The 26,756-nt window shown below is 48.8% G+C and overlaps 2 protein-coding genes across 5 annotated transcripts in view; one reads left to right on the top strand and one right to left on the bottom strand.

The window, feature by feature from the left end:
* Nucleotides 1-8,774, bottom strand: part of LOC130188136 (RNA binding protein fox-1 homolog 2-like) — a 49,957-nt gene extending 41,183 nt beyond the window's left edge. Inside the window, exon 1 of one of the 2 annotated variants that reach the window (XM_056406270.1) lies at nt 7,840-8,774. In XM_056406270.1, coding sequence (XP_056262245.1) covers nt 7,840-8,088 — 249 coding nt within the window. In that variant the 5' untranslated portion in view covers nt 8,089-8,774. The remainder of the gene's footprint in view (nt 1-7,839) is intronic. The other variant, XM_056406269.1, reaches the window with a different exon arrangement.
* Nucleotides 8,775-11,666: 2,892 nt separating this feature from the next.
* LOC130188583 (CD9 antigen-like) lies at nt 11,667-17,459 on the top strand. Of its 3 annotated transcripts, none has more exons than XM_056406984.1 (9): nt 11,667-11,737; nt 11,925-12,030; nt 12,104-12,209; nt 12,302-12,399; nt 14,004-14,078; nt 14,168-14,269; nt 14,466-14,561; nt 14,666-14,749; nt 16,628-17,459. In XM_056406984.1, the coding sequence occupies exons 2-9, from the start codon at nt 11,965-11,967 to the stop codon at nt 16,715-16,717; spliced, it is 717 nt and encodes a 238-aa protein (XP_056262959.1). In that variant the 5' UTR covers nt 11,667-11,737; nt 11,925-11,964; the 3' UTR covers nt 16,718-17,459. The 3 variants fall into 3 exon arrangements, with proteins under 3 accessions (XP_056262959.1, XP_056262957.1, XP_056262958.1); XM_056406982.1 differs by having other exon boundaries at nt 15,896-16,720; XM_056406983.1 differs by lacking the exon at nt 11,667-11,737 and adding an exon at nt 11,813-11,826 and having other exon boundaries at nt 15,896-16,720.
* The last annotated feature ends 9,297 nt before the right edge of the window (nt 17,460-26,756 follow it).

Below are 26,756 nucleotides of genomic sequence, written 5' to 3'. Positions count from 1 at the left end.
GCGTCTCCGTCACCCAACGGACCGCCGAGGTTGGAAAGAAGCACCAGAGAAATGCTGGGAGAATATTCAAGTGACTTCACTGACCAAAATAAACAATGGAAATCTATCGAGTGGCCAGGTTTGTAATCCAGCGGCCACAGGAGTAAACGGCTCGGGGCCGTTCAAACCGCTCGAACTTTAAGAAATGCCCAAACATGAATACAGGATTTTTATTCGTCTTTTCCGATGCCCATTATGAAAAACTAAAATGCTCAGTAAGCGGTTAATTCAAACAAGGGAAGACGGAGAGGGTCAACTAAGTTATCCGCAACATGACTGCGGTAGAGCGTCCACAGCCGGCCAGACTAACCAATCAGAACCCACTAGCCGAGCCCCCCCCCCCCCCGTTCCTACCCCACCCTGCCCCAGAAACCAGTGTTGTGATTAATTGCTCTGTAATTACTTTTAATTAGATTATTTCTGTCTCTCTCCAGCTCTTTTCACTCAAACTATTATTTTCCCCTGCGCAGCTCTTGTTTGAGGCAGAATTAGTTGAGGAGGAGGCAAAGGACAAGACAAAGAGGGGGAGCAGGAGGAGGACTGGAACAATGGAGAAAGTTAACCAAAAGGATGATATTTTGACAGCAGTGTGAGAGAGCGAGAGATGACACCGAGCACATTTAGCCCTCTGGCACGCCTCGCAGAGAAAACACGACCGCCGGGTGAGACTCATGCCTCTGCTCGCCTCGACGGATGAGTCTCACGAAGCGAGAACGGGGGAGGAGGGGGGAGTCTTCGGGGTGAAAGATGTGCGTACGTGGTGGGGGATGGGGGCGGCAGTCCCCTCCAACGGCTGGTGTTTTCATTATATTTAATCCGCAGGCAGAATGTTTCCGTCCCGCGGGCCGCCCCTCGGCCTGCACAAGCGGCTCGAGCGCGGGGAGCGTCGACCGAGTCGACCTCCCGGGCCCCGACCTCCAGCCGCCTCCCGCGGAATTCACTTCCTCGTCGCGGCCATCCAGCCAATCGGGGACGAGCGTCTGAGGCGAAGAGGCCGCGGTGACACGCGGGCAAACGGCCGTGCAAAAAGTGCCAAAAACAGATGTGGTGATGGCGTGAGGACGAATGAGTGTCTAGACGGAGTCGGGTGGAGCGAAGCCGAGCGGGAACGAGGTCACGAGGTTACGTGAATGGCCGTGGATGTAAACAATGGGCGAGAATGAGAGAGAAAGTAGTAAACTGTGTGTGTGCGTTTCCGTCCAGACGCGTGGTCCATCCAACTCCCCCCCGTCTGGAACAGACCCTTTCTTTGTCTGCGCCCTCCACTTCCTGTTTCATCTGGAACCAATTTCCCCCCTCGTGCCTCGTCCCCAGGGGGAACACTCTCCTTGGTGCGCCGCAATTACAGGGGAACGGAGCGGCTGTGTGTACGATGGAAAGGTACGGGCCGCAGAGCCGCGGGCAACGTCGACGGCAACGAGGAAACCATTCCACTTCTACATTTATTTTAAAATGTTTACAATGCATTATGAATAGGACTCAACTGACATTCTGGTTTTGGTGCACATTGGACCGCCGGGCCAAAGCAGCTGAAAAGTAATTACGATTTTGGCTTTAATGCGACGAAATACATGCAATTTTGCAGCAGGCGATCAAAATGTTGAATGTTGTTTTTTTTAAATCACATTTGCAGTCAGAGCGAGGGGGGAGGCGCCACAACCGCTTCAAGAAAAACGGGAGTGGAAAGATGGAATGACATCTAAACCAAAATTATACCCAACCATCAAATTATAGAGTCACTGTTGGACAGGCTGGAAAGAAGAAAGAAGAAAAAGAAAGAAGGAGGAGTTTGTGTCGAAGAGCAGGAGTGTAGAGGATAGCAACATCTGGAATCAATCTGCCTGCAAGAGGGAGAGAGAGGGGAAGAAAGAAAATAATGAAAATAGGGTCCGACACACAAGAGGAGGAGGAATGCGGGGAAGAAGAAGGCCAAAGCCAAGGAAAGGGGGAGAGAATATAAAGCAGTCAAACTGTTGGCGAAATGGAGACAATGAGTCATAAGTGAGGAATGCCATGTGATTTATATTTTCTTAGAGGGTGGGGGAGGGGAGTGGGGGTTGTCTGAACTTGATACCTAGTTTTCTTCTCTTTTTTCAAAGACTTGTTTACTCGCGCTGACGGACACACACACACCCTTTGCTCCACGCCGTTGCTTTGTAAGCGTGTTCCATGGCGGCGTGTAGGAGCACACAAAAGGCAGCCTCGTTGATGCCTGCGCCATACTTCCATTTTTTAAATAAATAAATGAAAAACGGCTACAGCGCTGCGCCTGTCCGGGCTGAAAGACGAGCTTTTCCTCCTGCAAGTTTCCATTAAGACAGAGTCACTCCATCTAGTTTGCGAGCGAGGAGCCTTTGAAGGAGGCGGCTGGCTGCGAGTGCTTCAGACTGGAGGGGTCAGAGAAGCACAGAAAACCAGTCACACACACGGGCATAAACATAGATATATATATATATATATATATATACTCTCTCTCTCTCTCTCTCTCTCTCTCCCCCCTCTCTCTCTCCTCTCTCCCCCCTCTCTGTCCCACTCCACGGAGGGCCAAACTTAATGGCGTCTCTCTTGTTTATTTTCGTTCCCTCTCTCCGACTCGCTATTTTTGGGAGAAGGGACGAAGTTGGGGAGCAAAGGGGCAGGAGCAGGGGGTGAAGGAAGGCAAACCGACACGAGGTCAACAGATGGCGAGAGGGGAGCGGGGTAATTAAAGGGGGGGGGGGGGGGCGGTCCCCAGCAGAACAGCCGGAGGAGGTGGACGGTACAATCATGGCACTAAATGTAATGAAAACAAATAAAAAATCCCACCTGCCGCCACCAACAAATCAGAATTGAAAAGCACGGCACGCTTTCCTGCAGAGCGCCGCGGCACACGGCGTGATGGCGCTCCAAGAGCCAGAATCAGCCTCAAACGACTTTTAACAGCCTCGCTGTGACATCACAGGATCCGAGATACAGAAAAACAATTTCATTCAACCACTCGAGTGTTCCAGGAGAGTTTTAGCATATTTGGCTCGACATCAGATACAAGGCTACAAATCACGACCGCCGGGGAAATAATTGGAGATGAACTCTGCGTGAGAGGATCAAACCGACCAATAAAAACACAGCCACGGAAGGAGAAGGAATTAGGAGAACGGGCCAACGGGTGCAGGACGGGGACCGAGTGTAATTTGTCAAAGCGAAAGGTATCGAAGCCGAAGGACGAGGATGGAAATTACGACTCCGGTGGAGAGCGGCGCTCTGCGGGGACACGGAGATGAAGACGAGGAGGAGGAGGAAGCCGGGACGAGGTGTCGTGTTTCCACTCAGACCGAGGGCTTACCTCTCGAGACTAAATGTTTTGTTTTTGGAAAAGAGACAGCTACACTTTGTGAGAAATAAGAGGAGCATTAGATACTTCTGACACTTGATGGTTTGAACATTATTTTTTCTCCCCCAATGTGACCCAAAGGACTCTCAAAATCGACCGAGAAACTGTTGAAATGTTCTGCATTCAGAATGTCGTTCGATTTTAGTCCTGCTCGACTTTCTTCAACCGAAATGTTAAAGTTTTTACACCAGACGTTTTTATTACAACTACGGAAGAAAAGAAAAAAGGCAGCTTCGTTATTTACACATCATTAGTGGAATAAAGGTCTTCCACCGTGAGTCACAATATCCGAGGGATGTCAACGCCAGTTATTAATCATCAACAAAAAATATCTGGCAGTGCGTTTCATTCGTTTCAGTTTGTCATTACGCTTTTTTCCATCTTTTAAAAAAGAAAAAAAAAAAATGAGAAGCTGCCCAATATGCTGCACAGGCTGCTTCATTGTTGTCACATCTAATGATTTCAGTTTGTCTTGGCAAAACCAGGTTTTCATTTCACGCTCGAACACAAATCGGCAGTAGTTACTCATTTTAAATGTGTCACATCAGAGGACTCCGCATAGCGCTGATCCTCCTGATGAAGGACGAGGTACAGAGGCAACGTCAGCATGAGACACGGCTGACGGTGTCTGACATTAAAGGGGGGGGGGGGGGTCACAAACTACCAAATGGATTTCAGGTGGACCCTTACAACTGAATCCTCATCATTCGTGACTCGGGTGGCAGCAGAGAATCACAGATCCTCCCCCCCCCCCCATGTGAGGCAAACTCTGAATTGACATTCCACTCCGAGTGTGGGTGGAGATTGGAGCGCATGTGACAGTTTGGGGGCAGCCGTGGGGGGGGGGGGGGGCGACACGCTGGCTATAAAGGGAGAGTTCACATGCAAGTGTCATGTTAAAGAGCTGAACGCTGTGGGCTTTAAACGAGAGACAGAGAGAGAGAGAGAGAGAGAGAGAGAGAGAGAGAGAGAGAGAGAGAGAAAGAAAAAAAATGGGGATTTTGCCTCCTTTGTCTCGAATCCGATTGTTTCCTGCGGCGGTCGCACAGGAACGCACCGGGAGAGGACCCGAACATGAACACGGGAAGAGAAGGAGGACACGCGAGTCGAGTGACTTTGTGTGGAGAATTTTCAAGCTTATCGCTAACGGTTGAAAAGTCAAGGGTGACTCCGCCGCCGTGTAACAGCTCAAAGTTCAACAGCTCAAAGTTCAACAGCAGCGAGCGCGAGACGAGGTTGAATCGTGTACGACCCCCCCCCCCCCCCCCCCGTAACAAATATTAACCCACATCAGTGTGTCTGTGAGTGTGTCTTGTCTGAATTAGTCGGGCGGCTGACTCCTGGAGGACTCTTGGACATGAAGGCAGAACGCAGGCTTATCGGGAATTATTACGCAGCAGAGGCGTTTCATCTTAATATTTTACAGTCAGCGAATAGTGACTCCAAGGGATGATTGTGTTCACTATTTTTCAACGTCTAATTCTGTAACATGTCCAAGATAATGACAAAGTGCCATCACGAAGACCAACCCGATGTCTGAGGTTGGACAGTTTGTCCGTCGGATCAAATAAAAGCGATTTACAATCGATGATATATGAATAAATAAAAAGCCACATGTTCACATGTTTAAAGCTGTATCCTGATCAAATGCATCACTTTAGAAATCAATCAATTGTATTTTTGTTGTTAAATGTCACAGACTAATTTTTATTTCTATTGTATGAGCTTAAAAATTAAAAGGAGATATTCCAAAGAAAGAGAAGTTGTACTCTCGAGAGCAGAACCCATTTTTAATTGTAGGCGCAATTTACTTGCAGCACGACGTCGAAGTCGAGACACGCGTCACATGACCGCCTCGAGCCGACTTCCAAGTTCCAGCAGCGATGCTTTGTCATCAGTGACCAACGCGACGGACTGCATTTCTCATCGGGCTCCTGGAACAACAACTAAATGAAAGTTTACGTGCAACAGAAAAACGAGTGATGAAGGCCGCTTGCGGTGAGCAGCCCCCCCCCCCCCCATGTAATAACACATCTCAGTGATCTGTCCGTTCCTATCCACCGCGTGCCCCTCCCTCTGCTCCGGCCCGTTAAAGCGATCAGTCTGGTTAATGCCCTCGTCTCGATGAGCTTTGATCTCGTTAGCGCGACACAAAGCCTCTTTACTGCCGACGATCGGACAAATCGTCTCTCCGAAAAAACGAGAGTCGGAGAGACGGGCCGAGAGTTATAGACTGTACTCTCGCTGTACCGGAGGGGCCTCGAGGGGAAGCATCCGACGACGTGGAATAGACGAGGAAAACAAGGGATGAGGGAGACGTGGTGGAAGCAGGGGGGGAGGGGTAATGGGAGGTGGACAGAGAAAGGGAGAGATAATAAAAGATGCCCCCCCCCCCCTGCATGCCATCTTTGATGGGACAGCAGATAGATGCAGAGAGAGAGAGAGGATGAGGGAGGAGAGCGAGAGGTTGGGAGGGGTTGGGCTGGCACACTGAAGGCCTGTGAACCACGAGTCAATTAGCAATCTGGAAATATGCTTGGGGGAGAAATCAGAGGGCAGCTAGAGGGGAGCGGGGGGGGGGGGGGGGCAGCAACAAAGGGAAGGATGGCCGCACTCTCGTTTATTATTAGTCCTGATTTACAGGCGGCGACCCACTAACTCTCGCCCTGATTGGGATCCTATGGTAATTTCTGGGCGAGTTCAGTTCTGGGAGCGTCCTCGCCCCGAGCTCGGGGAGACGGCCGTGACTGCGTTGGCCCTCAATGTCATTTTCTCTTTTTTATTTACCCTTTGCATTAAGTGTTGTGAAAACAATTCATCACCCAGTCAGGGCCTCTCCTCCCGCTTATCTCCAACCCCCCACAGCTGACAGTGTTGTCACTCCTGCCATCCATCACTCTCCTCTCATCCTTTATCACGAGGCCCCGAAGGATGCAATCTTTCTGTCTGCTCTCTCCCGGCTTCCATCCTTTCCTTCTTCCTACAGCTATCCACCGAGGCCGTGTCTGTTCTCCGAGGCACATTTCTCCCCTGTAACGCTCCCAAATATTGTTTCCAATCTAAACCCCACTCTGTAATCCCTCTTTAACCTCCACACCATCCACCCCTCCCCTTTTCTCTCTTCCTATGTGCATCCAGAAATCACTTTCCCTCCAGCCGCTCACCCCCCCCCCCCCCCCATGTCTCTGCTCCTCTACTTCGTCCTATTTCCAGCCTGACCCCCATAGTGCCCAGCGATCAATACAACTGATGGGCAGCGAGAATCCTCCCCATGTCACGCTGCTCATTGTCACATCATAACCCCCCCCCCCCCCCCCAATCATCAGCATCCATCCTCTTGAAAAGCTCACGCGGGACCATGTTGACATTGCAGAAGGTCAGCCACACAATTAAGAGTATTTCATCAGTTCCCTCCAGATTGAATTACCTGCATCTGCCCGCCCCCTCGACTACCGTTAGTGCCATTTCCCTGGACTACAACGCCACATGAAAATCCCACTTACGCCGTTGGGTTACAGGAACTTCAAAGTGTGTGTGCGTAGGTGTAAGAATGATAGTGTAGTGCAAGCATTCGTGAGAGGGAGAGAGATAAATAGTAATAGATCCAGGGAGAGCGAGCGAGAGACGTGCCCCCCCCCCCTCCCTGGTTTACTGTATTATGCACAGATCCGCCCGGCAGAGGCAGAAACAGCTAGAGATGCTGTCTCAGCAGCCGAGTCATGAAAGCAGGGAAGACCCGAGGTAAAGAGGGCCCCCCTTGAGCCCCCCCCCCCTCCTTCAGCCACCACCAAAAGGCTGTTCTTTGTCTTTCACTGTGGTGACCCCTCCCCCAATCCCTGTCTGCCTCTCTCCTTTAACACCTAGCGACAATCAAGGGGGGGCACAGAGCGATTAATGGCACATGGGGTGTGCATCAGGATTTGATGCCTCGACTCACTGTAAATCCCCATCATAAGTCAGATCGATTTCATGCATGCGAATAATAAAAAAAAAAAGGAGAAGAAAGGGGGAATAGTATGAGAAAGCCCTGGTTTACTTTGCGTACGCCAGGCATGATGAATAGATCTCATCTGTGCCTTGTGCTGCTGCCTGTCAGAGCAATGGAGCCTGTATCGTGTTACCTTTGTCTGGCTCGGTCATGCTCCTTTACGGAGCAGCTTCAGCACGGCAACCTCACTTTAAAAATATTCTAATTCATAAATCTCTCATTTCGGGGGGGAAAGGAATTGTATTTGCATTTGTTGCAATCATACATGATAACGTTGTAGATGATTACAAAAAAAGGGGGTGGGGGGGGCTGTCAAAACATGATCACCATTCCCTGCTGATGCTTGAGAACAAAAGAAGAAGAAGAACAAGAAGACACACGAAGCTGTGATGAGAAACTGAAGAACACATGCACACTGTGTGTGTTGACGTTGTATTCGTACCTGTCCAATGTCAACAACGACAGCCCCGGTCCCGTCTGTTCTGGGTCTCTTGCTCTCCGCCTCGGTCAGGGCAGCGGCCGGCGGAGCGTCGGGCTCCGGGTCTCCTCGCTTCATCCCACGGACAGCTGCAGCTGCCGCCAGACCCCCGTCGTCGTCCGCGAGGGCACCGGCTGTCGTATCGATGTCCCTTTCCATTATTCCCCGACTAACGGGCATCATTATGGATGCAACGTCGGTCGACATTAACATCGGACGGCAGACAGTCACCAGTCAAAAGTCAGTTGTTTTCTGTCTCTTCCCCGCTGGACTCGTCCAAGGCTCGATATTCTCGACGGATCTTGTCTTTCCCCAGGAAGCGTAGCCGGACAGTCGAGAACTGGTTTACATCAATAAAAAAAGGCAGCTGGTACTGTTTATTGTCTAACTTAGCTATTGGAGGCAGAACATTATGCCAGGGCTCTGGACAAAGCACATTAAGCACGGCTCTTTTTTTTCTCCCACTCCAACTACCACCAAAAAAAAAAAAGTAAAAACGACGCCAAACGGTGGCCTAATTTAAATAAAGATCAAACGTACCGACCAGCTAATTAGCTAGCTACCACCAGCTAGCCTGTGCTAGCATTACATTCCGCTAGCTCTCGTTATAAACGTGAGTCTCGCCGCCAGTTAGGAACCGTTGGGAAAAATTAGCTTCGCGTAACCCGACTCTCCGCGTGCGGGGGACAGGCTCTGCTCTCGCCGCGACAAAATAAATTTTTTTTTTGTCGTTGCGTGTATTAAACCCCCGTGTTGTTCCTACCAGCCTCCCCCTGTGATTCCCGGTCCCTTCTTATCACTCCGTCCGTCGCCCTCGCCGTGGTCTGCTCTGGATGAGTCTTGGCTGGCGACGAACACGATTTCCTCTGGCCTGAGTCCCGGTTGGTGTGTGTGTGTGTGTGTGTGTGTGACTCGGGAGAATGTGGAGGGGAGACGAGGAGTGCGCCGATCCACGGTCAGATTTGTCCGCGTACGACGGGAACAGAGGTAGACGTGGGCTGGTCTGAGATCTGCCTTTTCCAAGATTCTCCTTTTCCTTCTTTTTCATTAATTCCCCCCCACCCCCTACTCCTTTATCCTCGTGTATTTCAACGTGTAACCGAATTAGAATGAAGATGTGACTATTTATTTAGAATAATTAAATATATGACAGATTAAATAAATAGAATTAAGTAGGTTGTATTAAAATAAGGCTACATTTCACCACCATAGGGGTACGGTAACAATAATGTATGTTATTAAATATACAGATGAGTTATACATGCTTGTGTTAACCAAGGTCTGCAATGCAGTACCAAAACACAATTTAATAATGTATTATCATTTCATCGTGTTTGCGTTAGAGGGCAAATTATTACAAAATGTTATTTTTAATAATCTATTCAATTTATGAATTAAATCAAATGTGTAGATTTTATGCGTGTGGTTGTTTGTTTGCATGGGCACGTACATCTTTGGTTATTTATTGTTTGTATTAATACTTTTTTTTAAAGTTTTCTGGGCTGAAATAAAATAAAAAATAAAAAACGAGCATCAGGCGGCCTCCTGCAGTCTCTAGTTTCATTATTTTTGAGGGAATGAATTACAGTCCGGTGATGTTTCTTATGTTATTGCGCCACCTGGTGGGTCTTAAATGACACCGCGTCTGCAGAGAGGGGCGTGTCCAAACTCTCGTGAACAACAAACACTAATCAAATACGTCTGCTGTTGACTAGAAAGCTTTATAGTGGAAAGCTGCAATAACTGAGAGTGCATAACAAAGAGAAATACTGCGCCGTTGCTGTCACACAACACACACACACACACACACACAGACAAACACACTTATCTGATAAAACCTGCACTGAATCCTCACTTCACCTGCCTGCCTCAGAAAAGATGATTGCTATCACTTGAGACCAACCACCGAGTAAAAATGTGTGTGTGTGTGTGTGTGTGTGTGTGTGTGTGTGTGTGTGTGTGTGTGTGTGTGTGTGTGTGTGTGTGTGTGTGTGTGTGTGTGTGTGTGTGTGTGTGTGTGTGTGTGTGTGTGTGTGTGTGTGTGTGTGTGTGTGTGTGTGTGTGTGTGTGTGTGCTTCTTTCTCTCCCTCTCACTCACTCCATCAACCTCTGTCTCTCTGCTACCTTTCCCTCCGCCACCCACTGAACCCGCAATGATGGACGGCGGCGAGGTCACATCACTCCACCCAGCTGATTCCCTGACGGAGGCTGTGAGAGTCGGCATGAAGCCATCACTCTCTCTTTTACACCGCAGCAGATCACATCAAAAGATACGCCTCAGTATCTGTGGCCACTTCTGTGATGTCCTTTGGTGTGGTTTTGCACACGTCACTCAAGTGTTTCTGTTGTTCACAGCAGCAGACGTATGCAGAGGGGATGAAGAACGCGTTTCTTTCTTCACGTTCACAAACGTTTTGTTTGGAGCTCGAGCACGCCACAGAATACGACTCACAATCGTAGTCCTTCTTCACGTTCGACATGTCAAGCATCAGATTTTCGGCCTCTCAAATTGAAGAGTGACCGTATGACCTTTGGGTGTTGACGGATAAAACAAGGAAATTACAGACGCGCCTCTTGGGCTCTGAGCATGTTGTTATATAAGCGTAGACACGTTTCACTGAGGGAATAAACATCTGCAGAGTTGCAGCAATATTTTGCTGATTTAGGGTGTTTTTGACCTTACGTCTCCATCCTATCGATCTGTGCAGATCACTTCTATACTACTAGCTCGTGTAATTAACGCGTGAGTGGTTCAACAAGCCGGTTCACATTCACTGAGTTCTTCTTGGAGCTACCAACACTTTCATTCCACATCATTGAGTCAGGAGCAGGACTGTGTCATCATGTTCACTGGGCATTGGGCAACAACACAACAGAAACGCCTGCACCCACAGCAGACATGTGTACAGGAGTACTGTAAACAGCGCCGCCGCTCCTATAACGCGCACTACGCGCTGTGCGTAGGGCACCACAAAAAAGGGAACTAAAAAAATCCTCATAGTTATAATAATTATAATGCCGATATTATTTCAGTCTAGAAATATTAGGCACCTTTTAGGCATGTATATCACAAAACAGGCAGAACTGTGTGTGTGTGTGTGTGTGTGTGTGTGTGTGTGTGTGTGTGTGTGTGTGTGTGCGTGCGTGTGTGTGTGTATGTGTGTGTGGCAGCTGTCCCATTAGAAAGTGACAGATAACACTCACTTCCCGTCTCACAGGAACACATTTCACCTGTTACAGATTACGTGCTGAATCTCCCTCAGCATTTAGTGTCTTAATGCACTGGTGTCTGTCTGCCTGTCTGTCTATCTGTCTGTCTGTTTATTCTTTATTTCATTGAATCTTTAAAATATATATTGTGTATGAAGTTTTTAATCCAGGTTTATCTTAACGCTTCTCCTCTTCATGAGATAAACGCACCCTGATAAACCCTGATGTACCCTTCTCTTCCACGTGATATAAACAACTACAATGAGCTCCAGCGGTTTGACTTAATGATGGTCAATGAATTATTGTTGTAATTATTGTTTTTAAAACATCAAACATGGACCGTTCACATTGTGCAGCTCGTTACAAGGCACATTTCATCCTAGAGAAACACTCCTTACATCCCGTAGCTCTCGATTCCTTAAGTTTCGTTTCGACTCTCCTGGCCCCGCCTCCTCTGGACGCCACCGCTCCGCTGATTGGTTCCCCCCCGGGGCAGTCACACCTCGTAGCCAATGAAACGACCGAGCGAATGAAAAGGGGGCGGAGCCTGAATGCACAAGCAGCACCGAGCGGCGAAGCTAGAGACTTGGAGGTGATACTCTGCGACTGCGAGAAGAAGAAGAGGGACCGCGAGCGCCGGCAACAAATCACGGTATGTGTTTGCGGTTCACGTGAAGCTTAACTTAACGACGTACAGAGAAGCAGCGCAGTTACGACGTTTGAGTCACGCGACGTCTACATGTACAATATAACTCCGAACTCAAGAGGCTGCAGCGTGTTTGTGCGCGCATGCGCGAATATTTAAGGGGTAACCTAAACTGTTTACTACACCTCCACAGACTTCACGAGGACAACCAGCCGCTCCTCCTCTTCATCATCATGGCTCTAGATGGATGTGGCCTCTTCTGCAAATACACCCTCTTCATTTTAAACCTCTTCTTTGCGGTAAGTCTGGACCAAATGTATAAATCATGGTGATTTATTTGTTGAGTTTTTAATGTGTGATTCCTGTTATCAGGGGGTGGGGTTCGCCTTCTTGGGCATCGGCCTGTGGCTGAGGTTCAGCGATGGCACTAGAGGCATCTTCGAGATAGAGGCCCTGGACTCCAGTGACTTTGTGACAGGTCGGTACCCAGACGTGGATCATTTCTCCCAAATTAACTGCACATGGATATTGTTCGCCCCTGATGACGTGTCTGTGTTCTTCTCCTCTCAGCGGTGACCATCCTGATCGCTCTGGGCGCGGTGATGCTGGTCGTGGTGGTGTTCGGGGACTACGGGGCCTGCAATGAGAAAAGATGTGCTCTGCAAGTGGTGAGACATCTTCACACACACACACATACCAACGTTTATGGACTAGTCACCAGGTTCAGAGCTCATTTGTTGTGAGAATAAAACACCAAATCAACAAGTTTTTAAGGGTTTTACTAGTATTTGGTATTCAACAAAAGTCAATTAATAACACACACACACACATTCATAGTGAAAATAATACACTTTGTTAGGGTGGACAGTCGTCCATGTCGTTCACACTTGTGTGTAGCTCGCCATCTGACATCAAGTGGTGCTCCAAGCGATCATCTGCTGGTGACCACGTCAACTAAACCTGACCGCTGTCTGCAAGGGATATAACATCTAAGGCAGGTCGGTCACCTACACCATGACGTACGGCAATCAAACAGGAAGTGACCTTCCTTGACCCGGATGTTTATCCAACACGCTGGCCCTGGATTGGCCAAATATATTCTTTGCCTTAAACAATTTAACCAGTGGTATCCATGGTGGCTGTAGCTCAGTGGGGTAAGGGGGTCGTCCTGCAACCCCGAGGTCCCCATTAGTTGCAAGTCGAAGTGTCCATGAGCAAGTCACTGAACCCCCAGTTGCTCCCCGGGCGCATCACTGCAGCCCACTGCTCCTAGATAACTAAGAATGGGTTAAATGCAGAGAATACATTTGGTTGCCTCTGTACCTGTACTCTGTGCAATGACAATAGATTGAATCCAATTGTGTTCCGCCATCATAAAAACAAACTGCACCCTTCTGGCACACGTCCACTTGTGACTCTGAACCAGGAAATGTGTATGCAGAGGACAACAAGGTGAACTAGAATGGGCACTCGGCAGAGCGCATACCTTCGCATATCACAAGATTGGGCATTGAATTATGAACATGTTGACATTAGTTGCATGCCAATTGGACACAAATGTATCGTGCAATGGTAAAAAGAAGATTTTGACCTTTTCATGACCTTGACCGTTGACCCGATCGATCCCAAAGTCTAATCAAATGGTCCCCGGATAATAACCAATCATCCCACCAAATTTCATGCGATTCAAGAAGATGTTGACCTTTTTCATGACCTTGACCTTTGACCCGATCAATCCCAAAATCTAAGCAAATGGTCCCCGGATAATAACCAATCATCCCACCAAATTGCATGCGATTCGGTTTACAACTTTTTTTGTTACGCGAATAACACGCATACAAATAAATAAATACACGGCGATCAAAACATAACCTTCCGCATTTTCAATGCGAAGGTAACTAAGACTGTCCAGGGGGGCTTTCTTCTCTCCTCCACCTTGGAGGTTAATAAATAAATATAAATATATAGCAGTGATTAATGGACACGGTTGAGTTGAGCCGTCCCGTGGTGCTTCAGAGCAGCTCAGCAGCCTGAGAGCGTGGTGAACGCAGACAACACACCACCTGGACCAATGTGTCCAGAGTAGACAATATGGCCCTTTTCTGGAGAGTTTATTTTTATTTTTTTATGGCGTTGAGCGTTCTTCCCACTGGTTAAGACAAAGACACACACGTCCTTGTTTTAACGCTCATGTATAGGAGTGAGTTGTGATGTTTTGGTTATCTGTCTCCTATCCGCTTATTCACATGAGGTTTATCTCCTGCTCCTTCAGTTCTGCATCCTCGTGGCCATTCTGGCGGTGGCTGACGTTGCTGTCGGCGTGGTTGGTTCAAACAATGAGGATTCGGTAAGAGAGGAGGAACAGTTTAGTACTATAAACAATGTTATCACGAATGCTCTATATTTCCTGTTGTGATTTTAATCTGTATTGCTAAGATTGGCGCGCACATCGTGGAGTTCTACGCCAGCATGTACGCTCTGTATGTGAAGGGCGGAGACCCGGTCATTGGTGTCACCCTCCGGTTCATCCACAATCTGGTGAGAACCAACTCTCTGCTTCCCAAATGATATATATTCATGAACAGCTTTATTTATTGGATACATTTATATTCCCAAAATCTGCTTTTATTAATTTTGACGTGTTCTCATGCTGTATTTCACCATTTGGTTCATCCTCTCGGCATCACATTGAAGCGTTGCTCCTCTTGACCTCTTGACCTCCTCATCTCTGTAGCTTCACTGCTGTGGCGTGACCGGGTTCAAGCCGTTTGAGTTGGTTAGCGACACCTGTCCTCCAGCAGAGAGTTCCTTTGAGAAATTCAAGATGCCTGTAAGTTGGCGTTCTCGCCGCTGTGATGAACGTCCTGTTGGAGTTCTCGCGGCCGCTGTGGGACGCTAACTTCTCCTCCTCCCCCCGCCGTGTCCCCGCTGCAGGGTTGTCCTGCGATCATCCTCCGCGTCTTTGACAGTAAAGCAGAGCTGATGTTGGGCATCTTCATTGGCACTGGCGCTCTCTTGGTAAGCCGATACGATCGTTGCTGTCAGGTTCTTGTGACGGGGTGAGGCTCAGGCGCGGAGGAATCGAGAGGACTCAGCGTAGATTAACAAAAAGACGCTCTTTAATGAGGCAAAAGTTACAACAAAACAACAAGGTCCAAAAGGGGCAGGCAGAGAATCCAGGTTCAGGGCAGGCAGGGTCAAACAGGCAGAACCAGGAATACGGACAGGACGACGGGAAAAGGACACGGAACTTGAGACGACAATCCGACAGGAGACGAGGGAAAGACTGACACAATATATAGGGGGGAAACACAGGTGTACGACATCAGACAGTAACGAGACAAGAGTGGCTGAGGGCAGGTGCAGGGAATGAAACAATCAAGAGAGAGAAGACACAGAGGAGACATAGGAGACACGGAACACAGGAGAAACAGAACAAGGTGTTACAGTTGCGCGCGGCACATTTCAACATCCCGGCGCCGGTTTTATTGGCGGAATGAAAATTGTTTTACAAGATTATTTACCAAACAGGATTGTTTTTGTGTGCATGCGTACTTGCTTCACCCTCATTAGGAAGTTCACCAACATGTAGAGCGACTGGCTCAGTGGCTAGCGGGGTCGGCCTTCAATCAGAGGATCGGCGGTTCGATCCCCGGCTCCGCTAGTCCATGTCGATGTGTCCGTGGGCAAGGCACTTAACCCCGAAACTGCTCCCGTAGCCGTGCCTACGGCGTGTGACATCAGTTACTGCTGATGGGCAGGTGGAACCGTAGCTCCGCCCATCAGTGTATGAATGGGTGAATCATGTTGTGTTAAAGCTCTTTGGTCGGAAGACTAGAAAAACGCGTTCCCATTTGATGGCCAATCAGAAGCCAGGTACAGATCCTGAAGCCACGCCTTCTCCTCGATGACGTCACTGTTCAGAACCAGAGGGTTAGACTAGAGTCTAGTTATATAACACGATGAGCCTCGTTTAGACAACAGTCCGTCGGGTGAAACCATCCAGTGAAAGCGTGTTGTTCATAAAGTATATGACCATGTTCTAATCACACTAAAACCCCTTTGTCACTCAACTCCTCCCCCTGTCTGCTTTAAAAACTATATATATATATATATTTTCCCCTTCCTTTATTCATTCCTTCTCTCCATCCTCGGTGCCCAAAGCTCGTCGCTCTGGTTTGCAGCGCGATCCTCTGCAAAAGTCTGCGCAGGTCTTCTCAGTTCGTCGTCCTGACTCAGAGCACCTCCGTCACGTCTTTCCCTCCATATGCATCAGTCTATGGATCCGTCTCCTACCCCGCCCCCTGCCTTTACCCCGACCCAGTGGTCTTCACCCCTCTCTCTGTGGCCAAGGTCCCGTTGGTTCAGCCCTAGTCTGCTTGTCTTCTGGTGTCTCTCTGTGTCTTGGTTTGATACGAAGCTCTTGCATATAATCTGTTTCTACTCCATTCTCTTCTTGTCCCGTCTCTGCATGGCGCCTCCCGCTCGCCGTGAAAGAAAAATCCACCTTTTTTAAATGACACACACATACACGCAATCTTTTGGAACCGTTATTTAATTTATTTTAATCTCAAAGCACAGCTACTGTGGGCAACAGACGCTTTCAAATTCCAAGAGCAATTATTTTCCATTAAGCAGATACTTCTCAATTATGCATCACTAAGCTACATCAAACATTAATTCCTCCGCTGACGTCCGTTAGCTGGATGTTGTGTTGTTGTGTAAGCTGTGTGTCTACAGGTAAAGAATACTTCCCCAAGGTTGGATTTTATTTTTTACATTCCTCACGCTGCGCACTGACTCACTGTGGCTGGTTTAACCCTGAAGCCGGTTGCTCACTGCACCGCCCTTTTGTCCCACCCCCACCCTTCACTTCCTCCCGTGTCTGCACCACAGGTCACGGCCCTGGTCTGCACCGTCATCCTCCTGAAACAGACCAAGAGAGACCAGCAGGCGGTCACCGCGTACTACACCACCGTGTACTAACGGGAGGTTCAGCCGGTGACCCCCGCTGGACTCACCCTGCAGAATAAGTGAACAAATTTGTCTCTGAACGACAGATCACACGAGTTACATCCTAAATCAGGGGGCAAGTGACTTTTTCTTTATTTGCTCCGTCCCGATGCGCGCAGACACGGCGGCATCGGAGCTCTGCGGCGCGCGAGACGGCGAGCCGAGGAAGTGTTAACGCGACACGTAGAGACAGAAGTGACATGCTGTTGTGTAGACACGATCAACAACAGACGTTTAGTTTAATAAAAGAACAAAGACATCTTTAAGAAAGGGGACCTTAAATTACTTCTGCTGTAATTTGGCGCGATAGAGAAAATTACAGGGTGGCGGGCGGAGATTTCAGGGGGGCGGGCCACATTTTTTTACTGTCATGCGATCTACCAATACTACGCCGCGATCGCCTGGTAGATCGCGATCGACGTATTGAGCACCCCTGCTCTCGGTGTATTGTCACGACTGTTTTATACGGTGCCTTAGTTTCGCAAAAATTGCATTCCGCTATATTTCTTCCAGTTAGTGCCGTGGTTCCCAAACTGTGGTACTTTACTCCCTTGCGTTCCTGCCAAAAGCCTTTCGGACCAAATAGAAGTATATTAAGGAAAGACGGGTGACATGTGAAGTGTGTATTGCTCGTTTTATCTTCTACTGTAGTACTATTGCATTGCACTATATTACTGTTTAATAAAGATGCCATTGAGGGCGTTTCAAGATTCAAGATTCAAGATTCAATTATATACACACACACAGGGTGCACAGTGAAGTGAAAAGTGCAGCAGTGCAGGCAAGGGCATGCACACAGCAACACACACAACAAAACAACAAAAAACAACACAAAATTTGTGTGTGTGTGTGTGTGTGTGTGTGTGTGTAGGGGGCAGCAGTGGGTCTATGGGGTCCCAGAGGTCGGAGTTCAGAGTTCACAGTCCCTGAGCCTGAAAAAAGAAGTCTCAGTCTCTCTGTTCTTGCAGCGTGACTACGGAGGCGCCTGCCTGACCGCAGCAGCTGAAACAGTCTGTTGTTGTGTGTGTGTGTGTGTGCTTCTTTCTCTCCCTCTCACTCACTCCATCAACCTGTGTCTCTCTGCTACCTTTCCCTCCGCCACCCACTGATCTCGCAATGATGGACGGCGGCGAGGTCACGTCACTCCACCCAGCTGATTCCCTGACGGAGGCTGTGAGAGTCGGCATGAAGCCATCACTCTCTCTTTTACACCGCAGCAGATCACATCAAAAGATAGGCTACGCCAAACGGCTGCACCTTCTCCTCTGACCCGCAGCTTCAAACAAACAGGTCATGACGGTGTTTGTGATAAATCAACCACAACATTAGCGCTGCTGAAAACATGACGTCACAACTGGTCCGACGTTTCCTAAAAAAACAAAAACTCACGAAACCCGTGATTTCAACGCCTCGTCCAGCTGTTTACTGGCGTCATGTTTAATCGAGAGAGAGAGAGAGATACAAACAATAGGCATTTTCTTTGTGTTGTATAAATGCCATTTAAACAATTTCGAAAGTATGTTGAAAGTATGTTTTTAAATGACACGAGAATTCACAGCTTGAAAATAGCAGCTAAACTATGCTAACAATGCTAGCTCTCGGTGTCATGCTATCCTTGTGCCTCATTGTTTTTTGTGTTATCTCTCTTTGGTCTGTTTCAGTCTTACAACGATCAATCTTGTAGAAAACGGACAACACGGCTCAGCAAAAATACATTTTAATTTACAGTAAAGTAACAACACAAGTGATCCAAACTATAGTTTCTAGTCTTCATCACTTTCAATAACACATTTTCGCTGCTTCTGAATTTCCTCTTGGCTGTTGATGACGATCAATATCGCTCATGTTGAAAATGACGTCAGAGGGCAATACGGATCTGTATCAGACCGGCGAGGAGGGTGATAGTGGCTGGCATGACGACCCATTATCCAATCAGAACGCTTGTACTGTTGCTATATAATAATTAATCTTTATTCATAAAGAAAATGTAAGCGAGCGGTCTGATGCTGCCAGAGGAGACGCAGGTCGAGGACAGCATCGTCAGTGTAATGCTGCTTATGCTTCAACTCTGTCAGAATTTCTTTTTGGCAATGGGTGCCCTTTTTTTGGGTTTGAGCACCTGCCCCCCAAAATGTGTGTGCACGTGCCTGTTGGGCAACAACACAACAGAAACACCTGCACCCACAGCAGACATGTGTACAGGAGTACTGTAAAAACAAAAGAAGAACATCCTCCCTGTTTTTGCTGTCAATTAAAAAAGAAAGTTTCAACAACAATATTACCAAAGCATGAAAAGAACAATTCATCCAAATATTTGGACACTACAGTACACACTACTAAAATATGAATAGCTATATGAACATTAACAACACATTAATACCATTGATATTGTTAGGTCAGTTACTCTTATAATATACATTAATTTTGTATATAGTCTATCCAATGTGTGTGTGTGTGTGTGTGTGGCAGCTGTCCCATTAGAAAGTGACATAACACTCACTTCCCGTCTCACAGGAACACATTTCACCTGTTACAGATTACGTGCTGAACCTCCCTCAGTATTTAGTGTCTTAATGCACTGGTGTGTGCCTGTCTGTCTGTGTGTGTCTATCTGTCTGTCTGTATATCTGTCTGTCTGTTGTCAAACGTGCGCGCAATTCAATCGTCGGGAGATGGAAAGAAAAGCGACGCTGCTTGTTATTTAGTGTGGGAGAGCGGAGAGGAGGGGTAAAGTGGGGGTTAGTTCAAATCTTTACCTATCGAGGGGGGAAAGCGTGCTTTGCGGACAGAAGTGCATCAACTGCCTAAAACACGTCGGCGAGGGCACAGGTGCAGCGCTTCACTTCGCTGATGACCTGCGCCCCGGAGAGAACACGGGTCCACAGGGAGCGATGCCCGGTCTCTCGTCGGACGGCCACCCCGCCACAGCCTCTCAGCCCCAGGGCCGCTCTGATGTCCTCCGCCTCGGACGAGGGGGGAACGGGAGCGAGCGAGAGCGAGATTCGCGGGAAGGGGGAGGGAAGCGGAGATCAAAACTCCCTCTATCTGATATTGCGACGGTTCGGGCCTGATAGGTGACACGCGTGCACAGGCTACAGCGGAGGCTGCTCTGCTCGGTGCGCGAAACACTGGTTCTGTAATTAAACGTTCGTACTATCTCACTCCAACCCACTCAAGTGTACAAAGCTCGGATAGTGGTCGGTATAAGACGCTCAGACTTTAATACTAATTTATGACAAACTCCGCTGTGAGGACTCAACAGGTGCGAGTCCCTCTCTCGGTCTCTAAACCAACCACGGTTAGACTGAGAGCCGGAGGTCTCCCAGTTACTATATATCTCTCCCAGTACAAATGTCAGTGTATGAGGAATCAGTATGTGCCCAAAGGTCAGTCAGTAGGTGTAGCCGTGCGGACGTAGCTCAGACTCACCTCGAGGGCTGCACGGGCTGGTCTTGGATCGCTCTCGGCCTCTCAGGTGGATCTTCGGTGGATGTAGGGTTCGTACGGTCATGGAAAACCTGGAAAAGTCATGGAATTTTAAAATGGTCATTTCCAGGCCTGGAAAAGTCATGGAAAAAATTTAAATCTTAAAAGTTTGGGAAAACTCATGACAATTTGTTATAATCACATGTTCATTTACGCCGAGTTTGAAATAATTAATACGTTTTTTTAAAGAAAGATGCTCAAAATATAAGCCGGCGTACGCTCTCAATACGCACAATTTTCTAAAATGTTCATGTTTATACCGAGATTTCAGTTTGGTCATGGAAATTTGGTTTAAAGTCATGGAAAAGTCATGAAAATCCACTGGTCAACATGTGTAAGAACCCTGTGGATGAGAAGCGTTGAATGGAAAAAGAGTCACAGCCGAGTATAAAGTTTTAAAACGGCAAGGCAGCGAGTATTTTATTCAAGCAAAGAAGGAAAATAAAAGAAAAGAGGTTTTTACAAGATAAGACAGTCAACCGGCCGTATCACGGAGCAAAACCCTAAGAACAACCTTGAGCTCCCTCCTCTCCCGACCTATATGCTGTCCTCACACAATCGTCTCTTTCTCCGGACACTCATGATCCTTCCCCTGTCTTGTGAGGAGGAAGCAAGGGCCCCCCTACCGAGACAAATTCTCTCCTTCAGGGGGAGAAGAACAGTTCTCTTCCTGAGCTGCATGTCATCATGTTAAAATCTTGAACTTCCGTTGACCCTCCATTCAGATACCTTACCCTAAGTCAGGCTGCGGTACAATAGCCTTTCAATACATATTGAATACAAGACTTTGTGATAAGGCATGCAGGTAAGGCATTACATAGTGATACAGAGTATATTGAATACATACATTAATATTACAGTGTAGGGGACACTGTTGGGAGCACATAATTCACAAGACGAGTAGGGTGGTGTGCATGATACGTGACTGGGTCCCTTTAAGAGCTGGGAGCGTAACCAGGGCAACGGGGTAGCGTCGAGGGGTTTAAAGGGCACGAGGTGTCAGTGTCACGGGTGAAATGTTTGTGTGAGGAGATAAACGGCCACAGAGGTGTGCAGCCAAAGAAAGTGACTTTGTCCATATCGTTCATTCCCGCGCTCCTACATTGGTGACCCTGGCTCTATTGGACGGATCCAGAGACGAGCATGACGACGCACGCAGTTTCGCTTAAGCTGCCGGAGTTTTTGGAGACGCAAGCATCGGTCTGGTTTGCTCAAGCTGAAGCGCAGTTCGCACTCAGAGACATTACCGCAGACTCGACGAAATATTATTCTGTCGTGGCGGCGCTCGGCAGTTCGACAGCGGGCCGAGGGGTGAGCATCCTCGAGAACCCCCCGTTCAGCGACAAGTACGCCACGTTGAAAGAACACTTGCTGAAGGCGCTTGGACTATCGGACACCGAGCGGGCTCGCCGGCTGCTCTCACTGAACGGCCTCGGCGACAGCAAGCCGGCGGAGCTTATGGACAAGATGCTGGCTCTCCTCGGTAGACACCAGCCCGAGTTTTTATTCATGGAACTGTTTCTACAGCAGCTGCCTTTGCAGGTGCGGTCATCTTTGGCCAATTCCAGGATTACGGATTGTCGGGAGTTGGCCGAGGAGGCCGCTAAGTTTTTTCTTGCCGGACAACAACACTGCGCGGCCGTGCAGAAGCCGGCGCAAGATGTATGGCTACCAGCGGAGACAGCGGTTGTCGCGGCAGCGGAAGCAAGTCAACGACGGGGAACCGCCGGCTGGTGTTTTTACCACGCACGGTTTGGACCGAGGGCTACACGGTGCCGCTCGCCATGCAGTTACAGCAAGAAGGGAAATGCCGGCGCTCAGTAGCTGCCATGAGCGTCGGCCGAGCGGGCAGGCTGCTGTTCATCCAGGACGACATCTCCGGGCGGCGTTTTCTGTGCGATACGGGCGCGCAGATCAGCGTCATGCCGGCATCACGGGTGGACATGCTGACAGACGGACATGCCCCCCCCCCCCCCCCCTTGGAGCCGCGAACGGCAGCTCCATCCGCACATTTGGGACACGGAGCGTAGAGCTGTGTTTTAGGGGGCAGCATTTCCGCTGGGACTTTGTGACGGCTAAGATTAACATGCCCTTACTTGGTGCGGATTTCCTGTGTGCCTATGGACTGTTGGTAGACGTCAAGGGCCGCCGCCTGGTTAATGCTTTGACTTTCTTCTCTTACCCGTGCACACTCGTGGGAGCAGATGCAACCAGGCTGGCTAGCCTCTCAGCTGCGGATGGGTTTCTTCGGTTGCTGGCTGAGTTCCCGGACCTCACACTACCCACCTTCTCATCCTCCACGGTCAAACATGGGGTAGATCATTACATCTCGACCACTGGCCCACCGGTACAAGCCCGGGCCCGGCGCCTGGACCCGGCAAAGCTCATCATCGCCAAGACAGAGTTTGACAACATGGAGCGCCTGGGCATCATTCGCCGCTCCAACAGCCCGTGGGCGTCACCCCTGCACATTGCACCGAAGCCTGGAGGTGGGTGGCGTCCGTGTGGGGATTATCGCCGGCTCAACGATGCAACGATCCCGGACCGCTACCCAGTTCCGCACATCCAGGATTTTTCTGCCCATTTGTCCGGTAGCGTGGTGTTTTCTAAGGTCGACCTGGTTCGGGGTTATCATCAAGTGCCCGTTCAACATCTGGATATTCCCAAGACGGCACTGATCACACCTTTCGGCCTCTTTGAATTTTTGAGGATGCCGTTTGGCCTCAAAAATGCAGCACAGACTTTCCAGCGCCTCATGGACACTGTGCTGAGGGACCTGCCTTTTCTGTTTGTTTACCTGGACGACATCCTGGTTGCCAGTTCATCGAGGGCAGAGCATATGTCACCTGCGGATATTGTTTGCTCGGCTCAACCAACACGGGTTGATCGTCAACCCAGCTAAGTGTCAGTTTGGGTTGACCACCATTGACTTCCTTGGACATCGCATCACTAAAGACGGGGCCGTTCCCCTTCCAGCGAAGGTGGACGCGGTGGCTAACTTTCAGCGCCCGCTCACAGTGAAGGCACTGCAGGAGTTTTTAGGAATGGTAAACTTTTACCATCGATTCATCCCCCGGGCAGCACAGTTGATGCGACCCCTTTTCGAAGCCCTGAAAGGCAAGACTGTCAAACAAGCGGTTGACTGGACAGAGGAGCGGGACCAGGCATTTGGGGATACCAAGACTGCTCTGGCAAGGGCAACGATGCTGGCACATCCCGCACCCAAGGCTCCGATCGCCATCACCACTGACGCTTCAGATTTTGCAGTGGGCGCCGTGTATGAGCAGTGGGTGAAAGGGGCATGGCAGCCACTTGCTTTTTTTAGTCGACAGCTGCGTCCTAACGAGAGAAAGTACAGCACTTTTGATCGGGAGCACCTTGGCCTGTTTCTTGCCATTCGACATTTCCGGTTCCTGCTAGAGGCTCGACAGTTCATAGCTTTTGTGGATCACAAGCCATTGACATTCGCTATGCGTAAGACAGCTGAACCATGGTCAGGCCGCCAGCAGCGCCAGCTCTCCATCTCCGAATTCACCACAGATGTTCAACATGTGGCAGGCAAACATAACCTGGTCGCAGACTGTTTATCAAGAGCTATCGTGGGGCCGGTTCATTTGGGACTGGATTATGCTAAAATGGCGAAGGATCAAGTTTCGGATCCAGGCGTGCAGGAATTGAGGACGGCAACAACGGGACTGCAATTGGAGGAGGTTCCATTCGGCGAAAAAGGGACCACGCTCCTCTGCGACGTCTCCACAGGTCAGACACGACCGGTTATTCCCACCGGATGGAGACAGCAAGTGTTTGACACTATTCATGGTCTTTCGCACCCCGGCAAGAAGGCATCGCAGAGAAAGATGTGCGAAAATGGGCAGGGACTTGTGTGGTGTGTCAACGTGCCAAGGTTCACCGCCACATAAAAGCCCCATTGTCACAGTTCTCAGTTCCAGAAAGGAGGTTCGAACATGTAAATGTGGATCTGGTGGGACCCCTTCCTCCGTCCCGAGGGTTCACACACCTCCTCACCACGGTGGACCGAACCACGCGTTGGCCAGAGGCCGTCCCGCTGTCATCAACGACATCGGATGAGGTGGCTCGAGCGTTCATTGGGACTTGGGTCGCCAGGTTTGGGGCCCCAGCTGACGTTTCCTCGGACAGAGGCCCACAGTTCACGTCGGAGCTCTGGAACGCAGTAGCAGAAAGCCTGGGGGTGAAGCTCCACCGTACTACTGCTCATCACCCACAGGCTAATGGGTTGTGCGAGCGGTTCCATCGCTCAATGAAAGCTGCTCTCCGGGCCAGCCTCAAGGACGGGGGCTGGGTGGACAGGCTCCCATGGGTCATGTTGGGGCTCAGAACAGCCCCCAAGGAGGACCTTCAAGCTTCATCCGCCGAGTTGGTGTACGGCCAGCCGCTGCGGGTTCCTGGGGAGTTCATCCCCAAGGTCACAGACCCGTGGTCTGCGACACAACAGCGGGCCGCTCTCCTGGAAAAGGCTGGAGTGTTCACCCCTGTGCCCACGTCGCAGCACGGCCTCCCGCAGTCACACGTCCCGTCCAGCCTAAAGACAGCAGAGTACGTGTTCATTCGCCAGGACGGCCGCCATGGGCCCTTTAAACCGCCCTACGAAGGACCGTTTCGCGTTCTAGAGGCCGGGGACAAAACCTTCAAAGTCGACGTTGGCGGTAAGGTGGAGCAATTGTCGGTTGATCGCCTGAAACCAGCACAGCTCGACCTAGACCAGCCGGTAAGGTTGGCCGAACCCCCGCGGCGCGGGCGCCCTCCTATATTTCCACCACGCCGCTGCAAGGCCCAGAAGCTGCCGGCAACGGCCGCGCTGCCTCCAATTCCGGCTCCAGTAACAAGGAGTCGGGCAGGACGGTTGATTCGGGCCCCGAGACTATGAGTGTGTTTTTTTGTTTTCTTTAGTCTTGGTGAATTCTGGGGGGGCGTATGTAGGGGACACTGTTGGGAGCACATAATTCACAAGACGAGTAGGGTGGTGTGCATGATACGTGACTGGGTCCCTTTAAGAGCTGGGAGCGTAACCAGGGCAACGGGGTGGCGTCGAGGGGTTTAAAGGTCACGAGGTGTCAGTGTCACGGGTGAAATGTTTGTGTGAGGAAATAAACGGCCACAGAGGTGTGCAGCCAAAGAAAGTGACTTTGTCCATATTGTTCATTCCCGCGCTCCTACAACAGTATATTGAATACATACATTAATATTACAGAGTATATTGAATACATACATTACATCATATTGTATCAGAAATTTGTTATATAGATTTGTTAATACACATTAATGTCTGCTTCTGGTTAGGTAGTCTGCAGTAATACCACATCTTATTACTAGATATCTAATTTATGAAAACTGAAAACACATTTAATAGAAGTTTTGAGTTGATAACACGTGGAATTGAACTCTGATTGACGTTAAAACCGACCCCCTTTAGGTTCCGCTGATTTACTTAATGATCCTGTCATCACCACGGGTCGGGTTGATACATAGGCTACATCTGTACGTGCTTTAAGTTTTATAGCCTCGTGATTTCAAGCCTTGTTCCTCATCATCTCCGCATTTGACAAGGGTCCAAGCTGGCCTTCCGACCTATGAGAAATTCACATTTTTTGCCACTCGTCCAACACTGTATATCTGTCTGTCTGTCTGTCTATCTGTCTGTCTGTCTGTGTCTGTCTGTCTGTATATCTGTCTACACATACACACACACTTCATATGCACTGCACACACACACACACTCTGCATTTTGCACACTGTCTATATTTAATATTTTTGAATTTGATTTGACTTGTCATTGATGTTGTGCGTTGTGTATGCATGTGTGTTGTATATGTACATATATATTTTGTTTTGTATTTTACTTTGTATACTTCTATATCTTTCATCCCTGTTTTTTATATTTGTCTTTTGTTTCTTTTTATTCTTGTGTGTTTGGTTTATTGGTGCTGCTACTTGTAACGACAAATTTCCCCTTGGGGATTGATAAAGTATATATCTATCTATTTATCTGTCTGTGTGTCTTTCTGTCTATCTGTCTGTATATCTGTTGGTCTGTCTGTCTATCTGTCTGTCTGTCTGTATATCTGTCTGTCTGTATATCTTTCTGTCTGTCTGTATATCTGTCTGTCTGTCTGTATATCTGTCTGTCTGTATATCTGTCTGTCTGTCTGTATATCTGTCTATCTGTCTGTCTGTATATCTTTCTGTCTTTCTGTATATCTGTCTTTCTGTCTGTATATCTGTCTGTCTTTCTGTATATCTGTCTTTCTGTCTGTATATCTGTCTGTCTGTCTATCTGGCTGTATATCTGTCTGTCTATCTGTCTGTCTAAATATCTGTCTGTCTGTCTGCTGTCTGTCTGTCTATCTGTCTGTCTGTATATCTGTCTGTATATCTGTCTGTCTGTCTGTCTGTATATCTGTCTGTCTGTTTATTCTTTATTGCATTGATGTGTTCCTCTCTCGGCCTCCTTAAAATATATATTGAACGTGTTGTGTTGTATGCAAAG

The sequence above is a fragment of the Pseudoliparis swirei genome, chromosome 23, assembly GCF_029220125.1.
Source record: "Pseudoliparis swirei isolate HS2019 ecotype Mariana Trench chromosome 23, NWPU_hadal_v1, whole genome shotgun sequence".
NCBI classification, from domain to species: domain Eukaryota; kingdom Metazoa; phylum Chordata; class Actinopteri; order Perciformes; family Liparidae; genus Pseudoliparis; species Pseudoliparis swirei.
Note: the sequence above shows the minus strand (reverse complement) of the source record. Positions and strands in the feature narration are given on the sequence as shown.